The following is a 13,956-nucleotide window of genomic DNA, read 5'->3' as shown; positions in this document are numbered from 1 at the left end:
ACCTCCGTTATTTAAATTAATAATGTCTAAATAAGGCACGTCACGTTACGTCATTTCCGGGTTTGTTTGGAGAGATTTTTAATAAGGATATATCGATGTAAAAGTTTGTGCTTATGTATATATATATTTTTTTTTAAATATATTTTTATTTGAGCTGTTACTTATTAGTATTTATTCATCTATTGTGTATTTATTAATTGTTTCATAGTCTGATAGCACTGAAATTTATTAGTTTTTCTTAGTTGTTTACATACAATTACTTCTACTACAAACACAATGACTACAACATGTAACTGATGCACCAACCCCCTGAACCAATTTTTCTAAACTACAAGCACAATTCCTGCTTTACACTCAAATTGCAGGTTTAAAACACACCTCTTTCAAAACATTTTGACACAAGTTTCATGCAGAAAATCTCTTGTTTTCACGAGGAACACACATCATTCAAATGGTAAAGTCAGTTGCCCTACTTTACATACTAACTCATCACATTGGAAACCACATGTCACACATAACTGCAATTTAGAAATCAGAGCTCATCTGGTTCAAAACTGATCCACTGCCCACTCACATTTATAGTTGTTTATCTCTCTCCATATTCTCCATTCCTCAATCCTATTGAGGATTTTTTTTTCTGCCTGGGGATGGAAAGTGTATTTTATTTGGTACTTTTTGTACTTTTTAGCCACTAATATGTACCCTTGAGGTATTACAGTTTTTATTTTTTTATTTTTTTGGTCAACTGCTTACACACTTTTTTAAAACAGTGTCCCATTTTGTCAAAACTCTACACAGAATTCTCAAAACTGCACACACAAAATCCTGAATGCCTCACATTTCCTTCAAAATGTCACTCTGCATTCAAAATGCCATAAACACATGTCAGAATGAAACATCAAATGGCAAACACTTCTTTCATAATAATAAATGTTTGGGTACACCATGAAAACAGTGTTGCTCTAAATCTAAAACTCTTTGCTCTTTCATAGACTTATCTACAATTCAACACAATGTTCTACGGTGAAAATAACAGGAACAGAAAGTAACAGGTCCGCTGTAAACACTAATTGCATGTATAAACCGCAAATATTTACAGTTTTTCCCAATTGTTTACACACATTTTCTGAAAGCATGTCTCGTTTTGTCAAAACTCTATAAATAAAAACACAGATTGGGCAAAACACTTAAATTCTCCTGCAAAATGAAACTTTACATTCAAAACAATGTGATTTCTTCTTAAAATGGTGTTTTTGTTTTCAAATGGCACACACAATCCATCAATTGAATAGACTTTTATTAGAACCAGTTGATCACCGATGTGCTTCATGTAAAACACGATGAGACTTCTTCTCCATTCATCATAATGACTTACTGTAAGCCTTTTTTGTTGTGTTACACTTACTACAAACAATACAGAGGCCTAGATAAGTGCATTGTAAAATATTTCAGAATATTTTTTTTATACAAAACACACAAATACCAAATATATTTGACTGTATTTTCCCCACAAAAACAGTGTACACAGTGTTCATCAACCAACACAAAGTTGCACACAACATGGTCTACATATACCATCAACAGAAGGATTTACAGAATACAAGTACAGTAACATCCTCTTTTCTGTTTTGGTCTGGCCAAACAGCGTCATATGTCACCTTGCATGGTCATACACTGTATTTATTATTTTTGTATAACCTCTAAATTCAGCAAGTTATTTTGTTAGATAAACTCCAGATTTGGCTTCAGTACTGACTAATCTAATGTATATGCACAAATATAGTACTGTATAGGTTCCTATTAAAAGTATGAATTTAAAAGATAGATGTGTGAGGTGTGTGTGTGTGTGTGTGTGTGTGTRTATATATATATATATATATATATATATATATATATATATATATATATATATATATATATATATATATTGTTATTTTTAGTTAATAATATCTAATATTAATATAAAAATATCTAACAATAATTAAAATGTAAAAAGGCAATTGTACTTGAAACTGCACACATAAAACAACAACAACAACAACAGTAATTTACAGTAAACACTAGTATTTTACTGTATTACTATATGTTTTATATGTAAATTAGTGAACTGATAAACTGTAATGGATACTGTGTTCGTTTTTAGTAAACTAGAATAGAACATAGCTGTAGAAAACATATTATTATGAACTTACCGCATTTTAATACATCATGTATTCACTAATGATTCACTCAAACCTAAACTAAAAATCACTATCAAATGAAGGCATCACTATAGAAGTATTTGATTTTTTATGAGTAATTTGCATACATTTAGTTGTTGTATTACCATTGCAGTCATATAATTGCCACAACCGATTCATTAACTGTATAATTCAAAAACTCTATTTACAATAAATATATAGTATAGTATTTTTTATGTAAGTAGAAGGAAGGAATAAATGAATGAATCAATTAGTCGATCATAATTTTATAATTTGGGCTTATGATCTACCTAAAATCTTATACAAAGGTCAAATACTATTGGATATTTCAGTACTTATATGAATTTACCTTTATGTCTTAAATAGGAGTTTGAAACGCAAACATTTCTCACCTTTATATATATATATATATATATATATATATATATATATATATATATATATATATATATATATCTTGACATTAACTTTTTTCCTCATCACCCCACTGGTCATTTTCACAAGACAAAACTTTGTTGTTGGAAACTGTATTTTATATACTTAAATTTGACTTTTGCATGCTTTAAGTACTTGAGTAAGAGACATTTTACTTGATTTGGGTCATAAAAAAAACTTCCGGCTACCAATATTATGATGTAGGTAGCTTATACCTGCTGTAGTCAACCTAAAACTTACAGTAGGTTGACATAAAACCAAAACAACACCCATTCTTGTCTTAGGATATTTTATTGAGCAAATTTTTGAATAACAGTAAGTTCATGACATGGTAAATATATAGTAAATCTGCTGGTTTTAAACATACAGAATAATAATAAATACAGTTATGCAACAACCATACCATTACCTTTATGTCTCAGGACATCTTTGATTAACTTTTTATTACCTACACTAAATGTTGACTTATAACAACTATTTATTTGTTAGACTACTGTATTGTCAAACCATGTTGCATACAAATGCATTCAACAGACTTATATGACAGTGTATTGCTGTAGAGAACAAATAAAACAAGAGACAGGTGTTTAGAAAGAGTATACTTTATTTTGTTTGACCTGCAAACTCATTTAAACAAGATAAACTTTCAGAAAACAGCACGGAAACATTTCAATGCGCGCGTTCGTGAATATAACCCGTGCTTGTCTTCAACGGTTGTCCTTCTTTGCTCTACAACTCTGCTGAAAAACAAAGCAAAACATTACAACAGCCAGACATACAGTTAAAACATAACAGTTACCACGGTTTCTATTTTAAACTATAGTAAACTAAAGTTTGAAACTATAGTTTAAAATAGACGATGAGTGGGCCTCGCTACTCCCATTCACCATGTTCCCCGCAGTGAGGTCCCACTACCGGCCTCCAGTGTTTCCCTGAGGGTCCTCAGGGCTTGTTTGTTCCCTGCCTAGGGCAACACCGAGCGAACTGACAACGCTGAGAGAGAACCAACGAGCTTTATAGGAATGCAGATGCAAATTTTTACAATGCCACGTCACTGTTGTGAGTCTTGTTGTCATGGTGAGCGCTGAAGAGGGCTCATCTCATTGGAGCACACAAACTTGGGAATCTGCATCATGGCGAGTTGCGGTCTGCTGTAGACAAAAATTATTTAAATTTATTAAATATATATTTTTACATTTTTGATGCTGATTAATACTCTGCGATGCAGTAGAATATGGAGACAGATTAATTTAATTGGGTATACCGAGCTAGTGTTGTTCCCATATTTATAAACTTCCATTGACCGGTTATTGTGTTCCCCCCCCCCCCCCCCCCCATTTTATACGGCTCCTTTTACAGCATCGATGTTGTAATATAATTAAAATACATTCACTTAAATAAACTTTTCATTTAGTTGTTTAAGTGTAAAACGACACGAAAGGCCTTTTACTCGCACTCGCCCAGAATCTGCGAGAATCTTGTACAATCTGAGACCCACTTTATATCGGTTATCACTCAGCCAATGGAGATCGCTGTTTTTTTTTTTTTTTTTTTTTTTTAAGAAAACAGACCTTAAACGGGCAGATTTTTCCATTGGCATACAGTTCACAGGAAGCGCTTAACCCTGGCAAATTAAAAGTCCTATTAGCATGCTTCGGCATATATCCTATTAAAGACAGATGCGGGACATTAGAACAGAAGGTGAGCCCGGCTAGGACAACACTGCTTTTACCAATGACTCTGACAAACTCCTAGTGGTGGTAAGCTTCTTATTATCCAACCATATATATATGGTTAACGATGGTTCAGCAAGCAGCCAAATTTACGCTACTGTGTAATGCTGCCCTCTACTGGCGGACTTCTTTACTGCACAAAAACTACACACTGATCAAGGCAAAATGATTATCCATTTCCTCTGATTTCTAAAAATACATTTAAAAAAAAATTCCAAATGCTTTATAACGAGCAAGATGTTTGTTTTATAACATTTTAAACACGATCGTTTTTTTAATCTTTACCATGAAGGTAGTTTGTAATATTTTACGTTATTTTGCTTAATATTCAGATTGTAGTCATTGTGTCTGAAGTACAAGTAGTTGTGAGTAAACAAAACTGCATGTGGACCTTTAAGGTACAAAGTTGTACCTTTTGAAAAGATGCCATCCAAGTGACAGCTCGCATACCTTTATTTCTGAGAGTGTACATATATATTTATACTGTAAAAATGTTGGGTTCACACAATCAATTTGTGTTGGGACAACAAGAAGGGATTAAGTTAAATTATTCGTTTTTTTTAAATGTAAGTGGATTGAACATAAAACATTTAAGTTATCCCAAAATAAAACTCAATAATTCTGTTGTTTCAGCTAATTTCAAGTAACTAGTTTGAACAAACAGCAAACATATTTCTATTTGGCTGTTTGTGGTCCCTCTTTTGTTTATGTAATGATTATTCATTAATTTGTATTGTTGTTCCAGTATGTTGAGGTTTCAACATATTTCTTTTTGTTAGGATTATTCATTCATCCATTTTCTTTTCGGCTTAGTCCCTTTAATAATCCAGGGTCCCCACAGTGGAATGAACTGGCAACTTATCCATATGTTTTACGCAGCGGATGCCCTTCCAGCTGCAATCCATCACTGGGAAACACCCATACACTCTTATTTACACACATACACTACGGACAATTTAGCTCACCCAATTCACCTGTACCGCATGACTTTGGACTGTGGGGGAAACAGGAAACCCATGCCAACACAGGAAGAACGTGCAAACTCCACACAGAAATGCCAACCAACACAGCCGAGGCTTGTTAGGATTATGCATGTTTAAATTTATTTTCTTTCTTTATAATATAAATGTTTCATTTTTATTTTGATATGTCTTTGTTGATTTCATTTTAATCATTTATTCATTTCATAATGGATATGCATTATGATTTTTTTATTTAACTTATTAATTCATTGTAGTTTTGCACATGTTTTGTTTGCATCCACTGATTCATTTAATTGCTATTTTTCTGTGATCTGACTGAATAATTGAATCTGTGATCCAGGTATTTTTTGGCTGTATATGGTCTCTCTTTTATTTATGCAATGATTATTAATTATTATTTATTGTTATTCTTGTATTTTGGGGTGATTTGCACATGTAAATCCCATGTTTTATTTCTTTTTGTAGGGGTTCATGCATGTTTTATTATATTTTCTTTCTTTAATAAATAACTGTTTCATTTTTATTTTGCATTTCTTTCTTGAATTAAATTAAAATATTTATTTTAATAATGGATATGTATTATGAATTTTTTATTTAATTTAAATTATTAAATTTAACTTTATTTTTTATTATATGTATTTTTGCACATGTTTTGTTTGCATCCACTGATTCATTTAATTGCTATTTTTCTTTGATCTGACTAATTGAATGCTGTATAGGGTCTCTCTTTTGTTTATGTAATGATTATTAATTATTATTTATTGTTGTTCTTGTATTTTGGGGAGATTTGCATATGTAAATCCCATGTTTTAATTCTTTTTGTTAGGATTATGCACGTTTAAATGTTATTTTCTTTCTTTCTTTCTTTCTTTCTTTCCTTAATAAATAAATATTTCATTTTCATTTTACATTTCATTCATGATTAATTATGATTTTTTTAAAAATTTAATTTAACTTAATAAATGTAACTTCTCATGAGCTTTCTGCACATTTTGTTTCCATCCACTGTATCATTTAATTGCTTATTTTTTATGATTTGAATACATTTCTGTGATTCAGGTTTTAAATAATCCTGTTTTCATGATTTTTAAAACAAAAAAGTGACACATTTAGTTTAGAAAAGTTGCTTTGGAGTCTGCATGTGAGAGTTTGTATCATTTGAGAAATAACAATGTAATTTATTTTAAAAAGGCAGTAAATATGAAGCTGAAGTTTTGCTACTGTATAAACCACAGAATTATTATTGTGTAAACTAGAGGTATAAATTTGTATCTGCTTGTAAAATACTGTCTTAAACTGTTTTTGTTCAGTTATTCTCGGTCAAACATGATTCAATATTGTACAGAATCACGCTGTTTTGTTGAGTTTTTAGTCCATATGATAAATATGATCAGTTCAATCTGTATGAGGAGCTAAAATTACACCACTCCACCGCCCTTGGTAAATTATGTCTGACATTTTTCTCATCATTTATGGCCAGTCATAATGCACTGCTTAATTGCAGCCATGTGTTTGACCAACAGGATTAACTGTTTCTCGTCTCCACTTGGTGGCACCGTTTCACCATTATTGCTAACTATGAATGAACGCTTGCTGGATTCTGATATCTATTCAAATTTAGCAATAATAATAGTACAAATAAACTAAATTGCTTTTATATTACTCCGTACACATTGGCTACTGTGTCATTATTATGTATTTAATAATCAAGGTGCTATATTTAACGCTTTTTTCATGCATTGCAGCCATAAATAAACCTTAAATACATGCTGCAAATTGCAATGATTACAATCTAAACAAATAGAGATTATTTAATACAGTTTTAATGATAGATTATTCTAGTCTGAATTAAACAAAATATGTGGTTTTAAAACTACGCAGATTATTGTAAACATCAACACAAACACAAAAGAAGAGTCTAATGCGGATTAAAGCAGAAAACTATAAAATACTGAATCCTGAGGCCGTCTAAGAGGATATAACTAAACACAGAAATATAAGTAATTACATATGAATTGTGTTACAAACACATTTAAGGAATCAGACATTCCTGCTGGTGAGAAGTATATCGGGATATTTATGTAAACAGCAGTCCGCTTTTTTCGCCCGGTGAGCGATTTATAGATTATCAAATAATAATCAATTTCCCTTTCAGTTTGTTTGTAAACATACCATAAATACCTCTATTAAGTTTTTTTGTTCATCTGAAACTGGTTGAACGAGTTGGGGAGTAACTGCCTGTCTGCTGTGCTCCTTGGCCAATGGCACTGGATCCTCCCTGCAGTGCGTAACAGCGCAATTTAGGATTTAACCAAGTCTTTGCTGCGGGGCTTAAAGCAGTCTTCAAGAGAGACGCTTGACGCTTGCACGCACAATGTTAGTGTAGACTCTTTGGACCCCTATAGAGTTAGACTGCCTTTTTTTACGTCGTCTTATCCAAACTATGACTGGAGTATTCGACAGAAGGATTCCGAGTATTAAACCTGCAGATTTTCAAAACCCTTTTCAGCTCTCCACGATGCATCATCCGTCTCAGGAATCTCCAACCCTACCGGAGTCCACAGCCACGGATTCTGGCTATTACAGCCCTGCCGGAGGAGTTCATCATGGCTATTGTTCACCGAACTCGGGCACCTATGGGAAACCTCTTAATGCCTATCAGTACCAATACCACGGAGTCAATGGATCTTCTGGAAATTACTCTGCAAAATCCTACCCTGATTACGGCTCATACTCCACAGCGTATCACCAATACGCAGGAACATATAACAGAGTGCAATCACAACCGAGCCCGCAAGGTTAGTTGTTATATAAAATTATTTAAAGCATGTTATTATTATTATTATAGTTGTGGTGGTTGAAGATTATTATTTAACATGTTATATAACACGTGTGTTACTTCTTATAATAAAAATACTTAGGCTACTTGGATTAAACACTGCAGCATTGTGCATTACGCACTGTCGGTTTTTGAAAATAAAAATACACGGAATATGGAATATCAAACTATTATACTTCTGAGCACGTTAAATGCGTAATGAGTTGAGTTTTTTTTTTGTGACAAAAATCAAGCCTGATTATTAAGCACTGTGATATTTAGTTTAAATCACGGTAATTATTACAAACAAAGGCGCATTTCTACTCTCAAGTATTCATCTAATTTCTGTTTTATTTGCCAGAAAAAGAAACAGCCGAGCCCGAAGTAAGGATGGTCAACGGAAAACCCAAAAAAGTCCGGAAGCCCCGAACCATTTACTCCAGTTTCCAGCTCGCAGCTTTACAGAGAAGGTTTCAGAACACGCAATACCTCGCGCTTCCAGAAAGAGCCGAGCTCGCCGCATCGCTGGGACTCACACAGACACAGGTTCGCACAATTTCCTGGAATATTTTATTGCAATCTATTTTATGTTTAAAGCTGAACATAAAATTATACCTCTAGATTTGTATTGGTGGTTAAATATTATAATGTTAAATATTCTGCAACATTAAGATTCGTTTGCATGCATGACTTTTTATAGCCATATATATATATATATATATATATATATATATATATATATATATATATATATATATATATATATATAACACAAGCTGTTAAAATAATGTTGACATTTCTTTGAAGAATTTTCGACAACACACTTTACTCAGGGATTTTCCCCAGAAATTAATAACCCCTTTTTCTTTATCGCAGGTGAAAATCTGGTTCCAGAACAAAAGATCAAAACTAAAGAAGATTATGAAAAACGGCGAACTGCCCCCAGAACACAGCCCCAGCTCCAGCGACCCAATGGCGTGTAACTCACCGCAGTCTCCCGCGGTCTGGGACTCACAGGGTCCTCAGAGACCTCACCATCAGCCGCAAAATATTAACACAGCGGCATCCACGTTTCTGGAAAGCGCGAGCTCTTCGTGGTATTCCTCTACCGGGGCGATGAATTCTCACCTTCAGGCACCCGGCACGTTACACTCGTTGGCACTCGGATCAGGAACGTTGTACTGAAAATTGTTTATTATTTTTGTTGTATATTGGACTGGTTGTTAACAATTTTTTTGAGGAATATGCAATGTATCGATATGGCAGTCCTAGAAGAACGTGTATAATGTGTAAATTGTGTGCATGTAATTTATTGCATTTGGAAGAATTATTAAATGTTTTAAATGGACAATGGACCCAAACACTCTGAATGGTGCCTTGAATTTTGACCTCAACGCGTACATCCGACGATGTGCCAAAACATTAAGGACAACCCCAAATAAATGTGTTTTACTTTGATTATCAAACATTTTGTCTTTTTTAAATTAAGACACCCAGAGCAATGCACGGTAGATGGCTTATTTATGCGATTTGTTTGGTTAGTAAAAGGATTTGAAGGTTGCAAAAAAAAAATCTCCAAAGGAATTTGAAGAGAAAACCATCATTTTATTCTAACATTTTGAGATCATGTGTTGTGCGTTAAATTTGAAATGCAGATACAATAAAAATGGCTATCCCATAATTAAATTACAAGAAAGAAAAACATTATTTGACTTCAGTTAAACATCCTTAATTTATTAAATATTTAACATTTGTATATTATTATTACTATTATGATTGGCTAAATCCAAGCAAGATTTAATTGTGTGCGTTTCTTTCAGTAGGACTGCACATTTTATCTAGCTTGATTAAAACCACCCCAAAAAACGAAAAATTTGGTCTGGCAAACAGTGCGCTCTGCCTTGCTGTCTTTGTGTTCCTTACAATTAGCAGCTTTGAATTGTAGTGAGGAGGCGAAGGGACGGCGCGCAGATCTGAGGCAGTCCGCATGCCTGTGGGGGCAAACCGGCTCCAGCGACCACAGCCCAGCCCTGACAGATCCTCCTCCTGGAAAAATGCTGAACATCTCATTAAAACTAGTGCTGACATTTCTACAGCTGACTACCACAAAAAACGTGAAAAAGGCTACCTGCTGCAGGGCATATCTGTTTTTTGACTCCGTAGTTCGACTACTAATGTTATTGAATAAGCTAAATAAAATAAAAATTACGTTTATTATTATTATTTTTTGCCGTATTTTAAAACTTGAACATTAAACTAAATTTAATGTGCAACACTTCCAGTTTCATCGGCTTTCAATTATTAATTTTAGCTGTACAAAACTAGTTATGCGGCTTTATATCGCAAACTGGTATGCTCTATATTATCATTGTTATATTGTCATATAAACACACTGGCTGAATTTCGCTGAAACATTTAATAATTTGCTGCACATTATTATTATGTAAAGAAATCTCACATATTCAGGTAAAATAACTTAAAATTAAAATTGATAGTCTAAACTATAGGAAAATAAATTTCCACACAAGTTCAAAATGAACAGGCCTATACAGGTTAATCAGCAAAAATACGACTGAGAATATGGCTGAAAATATTCCCACAGAGCCCACACAGAGATAGCATTTCCCATGTTTATAACAATTACTTTTCTGATCATATATATTTGAAAGCCTAATTAAATAGGCCTATTAAGACAACTTGACAAATACACCCAATAGAAAAGTCAAGATAAAATCCTATGTATTTATACGCATTTTGTTTATAGCCCCCAACCTACAAGCGCTCGCGTACGCACGCAGACGCAGCCTTCACACACACAAACGCCATATCAGCTCTAATTTTGCCTTGCTTTCTGATTCACACACACAAACACGCTATATCCCATGCCATTATATCGAGAGCCTTGTTAAATTCCAACTGAACATTTTCCACTCAACGAATTCACTGCAAACCGCGTATAAATAATGACAGTTAGCTTTACTGGACACCCTCAACTGTAACACTCAACAATAATTATACTTCCACCAGGATTAGCTCCATTATCATAATCTGGACATTTACAATTATCTATAATTTGCAAAGATGCGCCTGGTTCTTGATTGCAGAAGGTTTTTTCCCTGGCTCACCATCACTAAACAGTGACAGTAATAACGGCTAATTTTGCAGGCAATATATAAGAGGTGTCGGGGTGTGCAAACACTTTCACACCTGGATTTGCTTACTCTACACAAGCGGTATACACAGGACCGTCCGCTTTCACAACGCTATCTTTATTGAAACACTGAAAGCATGGATTTCGACGTTAAACTAATCCAAGGTAAGTGTTGTTCTGTTACCATGTTGTTTTGTTGTTGGCTGATCTGAGTGTCGCTGATGGGTGGGTACTGTTATGATCTGCAGTTCGAGTTGTTGGGGAAGGCAGGCAATTTTACAGAAAATCGTGTGAAACAGGAATGCTAGTAAACCGGTCATGATGTTTTATCTCTGTGTTTTACACATACGCACATACATTTATGTATTTTATTCTTAGCTTCTTGGTCTTCGTTCTCAGTAGTCAGCGTTGTGCATTTCTGTATATCCACGGATGTGTGTCTAATCATGTCTGTTTGTCTGTCTGGGAGGCTATATTTGTATAAGGGCCTTAACTCTGACAAACACATTTTATTTTCGATTATCCAGTTGTGCTTCTTCTAAATAAGATGTATCTGTTTTATTTTAGGTTATAAAAACAGTCGCTTTATTTTGGTTTTGCATATTGCTAACACCAATGACAACGTGTTTTTGATTCTTATTTCAAGATATATGTTGTGCTCCTATATGCAGAGCAAACATTTAAATGAATCATCCCAATCCGTTGATGAGGGAACCTTTTCAGAAAATCAAGCCCCATTCTCTGCGGCTGGGGCATCCACGATTTGACAGCTGCAGGGGCTTCTCGTCTCTCCATTCAACATTGTAATTTTAGATAATATCCCAAGCGTTCACTCTCCTCGGCAATTTGTACATGAATAACCGAATAATTTCATCTTTTGTTTCGTCTTTGCCACTTCAAATCCAAATAAAGATGCCTTTTAGTATTAAAAGTGGTAGAAAATTACAGGTAATTATCTTTGACGGTAAAAACGCTGTAATCAGCGGGCTACATCAAAAATTACCCTAATTATGTCTGCATTTATGAGAATGGAAAAAAACCCTCTCTTGGATAAAACCCATAAATTGTCCCAAATATCTCCTTCATATTGAACGAGACTGCAGCTGGATGCTTTGTTCAGGATCGATCCTGTGGCGAAAGGCATTCAGCGTCTTGCAGATCAAGGCAGAGAGAAAGGGGAAAAACATTTTGTCAATACCTTAATAATTGAGCTCGAGAATGACAAGATGGACAAGATGCGGCTCTATTCTGTAGGAAAACACTTTGAGAAACCACCAGCTCGGGTAAGCCATTTCGTTATTGCTTTAGATATCTTTCCAGCAGAAGAGAAATGTCATAAGGTGATTATTTGCATATTACTGTGCAAGTCGTCCATAGGTCTTAATTTGAGATATTTTAAAAAGTAATAGCCTGTGTTGCATAATCTAATACATAATTGATTAATGGGGCATGTCTTTCATTATTTCTTTTTTAAAAATGAACACGACACTTTACTTGAAGTCATGGTTTACTCCATTTATGACAAAACATAAAAAGTTTTAACAACTAAAATCGGACAACATATTTACAATCAAATTGCTTGCTTTTGCATGATCAGAAAACATCTACGAAGGAGGTTTGAGTTCGTTTTCAAATGCGACTCATGCGCGTGCGTGCGCGTGTGATGTGACAAAACGATTCGCTTCCTGTCCCAATTTCATGTCGGCAATGCGTGTTTGATTACAGTCGGACGTGAGAACAGTTTTTTAATCATCGTTTCAGATGCTTCTGTCAGATAGTTCCATTGTCGACCATTGACACGCCGCATGTCTTCATCCTTCAAAAAACGTCCCCTTAATAGACTAGCAATGTCTCTATTAGGGATGTTAAACCGATGACATTGTGCGTCCTAGCGCACGTGAACTGGGCGAAGTCAGCATGTCAACATCAAGGCCTATGGCCTAAAACAAGGCTATAGTTGCCTATCTCTGCATGGCGTCCTGATGAGGTGACGAGTACCAGTGTGAATAGCCGGGCATGTAGCTGTTAGCAGACATGTTTACTCCTTTGGAGGAGGCTGAGACGTCCCAGATAGGAGGAATGGCTGGAGAGCGCGGGGACAGGGCGATAGAGCCAGGCAAAGTGTCCGTCTCGTGAGGGTTACCGCCTTGTTTCAACAGCTTCTTGAACTTGGACCTTTTGTTTTGAAACCATATCTTTACCTGAAAGACAAATTAAAATATTAGGTTGCTTAACTGCAATGTAAAGGAGGAGTCAAGTCAAGGCAAAAAAGTCCGTACAAAAAAGTCTATCATTAACAAGGAATATCAGGCATTAATAATTATTTATGCAAATGAGTTCACATCTCACCTGCGTCTGTGTGAGCCCGAGTGAGGCAGCCAGCTCCGCGCGCTCCGGTAATGCCAGGTATTGAGTCTGCTGGAAACGGTGATTTAATGCCTGAAGCTGCAAACTGGAATAAATCGTCCTTGGTTTTCTTATCTTTTTGCCTTTTCCGTTGAAACGTATTTCACCGTTTTCAATCACTGTTGTTTTCTGCTGTTCTGAAAAGGGTGAATAATGTGGAATTAATCTCGCACATAAATATTTAGTATACAAAATTATTTTGTGACAAAAAAAAACATTTGTAATGTCC

General features: G+C 34.6%; 3 protein-coding genes across 4 annotated transcripts in view; 2 read left to right on the top strand and 1 right to left on the bottom strand.

Moving 5' to 3' along the window:
* The window catches only part of trioa (trio Rho guanine nucleotide exchange factor a), a 784,286-nt gene that overhangs the window by 643,094 nt on the left and 127,236 nt on the right, over nt 1–13,956 (top strand). The window lies entirely within an intron of this gene.
* dlx5a (distal-less homeobox 5a) lies at nt 7,624–9,636 on the top strand. Its single transcript, NM_131306.2, has 3 exons — nt 7,624–8,150; nt 8,532–8,716; nt 9,047–9,636. Exons 1-3 carry the CDS (start codon nt 7,796–7,798, stop codon nt 9,353–9,355), a joined length of 849 nt encoding a protein of 282 aa, NP_571381.2. The 5' UTR covers nt 7,624–7,795; the 3' UTR covers nt 9,356–9,636.
* The window catches only part of dlx6a (distal-less homeobox 6a), a 47,521-nt gene continuing 46,375 nt past the window's right edge, over nt 12,811–13,956 (bottom strand). The window contains exons 3-4 of one of the 2 annotated variants that reach the window (XM_073930514.1): nt 13,671–13,864; nt 12,811–13,522 (exon numbers count right to left, since the gene is read on the bottom strand). In XM_073930514.1, the coding sequence (XP_073786615.1) occupies nt 13,283–13,522; nt 13,671–13,864 (434 nt within the window). In that variant the 3' untranslated portion in view covers nt 12,811–13,282. The remainder of the gene's footprint in view (nt 13,523–13,670; nt 13,865–13,956) is intronic. The other variant, NM_131323.1, reaches the window with a different exon arrangement.

The sequence above is a fragment of the Danio rerio genome, chromosome 19 (assembly GCF_049306965.1).
Source record: "Danio rerio strain Tuebingen ecotype United States chromosome 19, GRCz12tu, whole genome shotgun sequence".
Taxonomy (NCBI): domain Eukaryota; kingdom Metazoa; phylum Chordata; class Actinopteri; order Cypriniformes; family Danionidae; genus Danio; species Danio rerio.
This window is presented reverse-complemented; position numbering and strand designations above follow the sequence as displayed.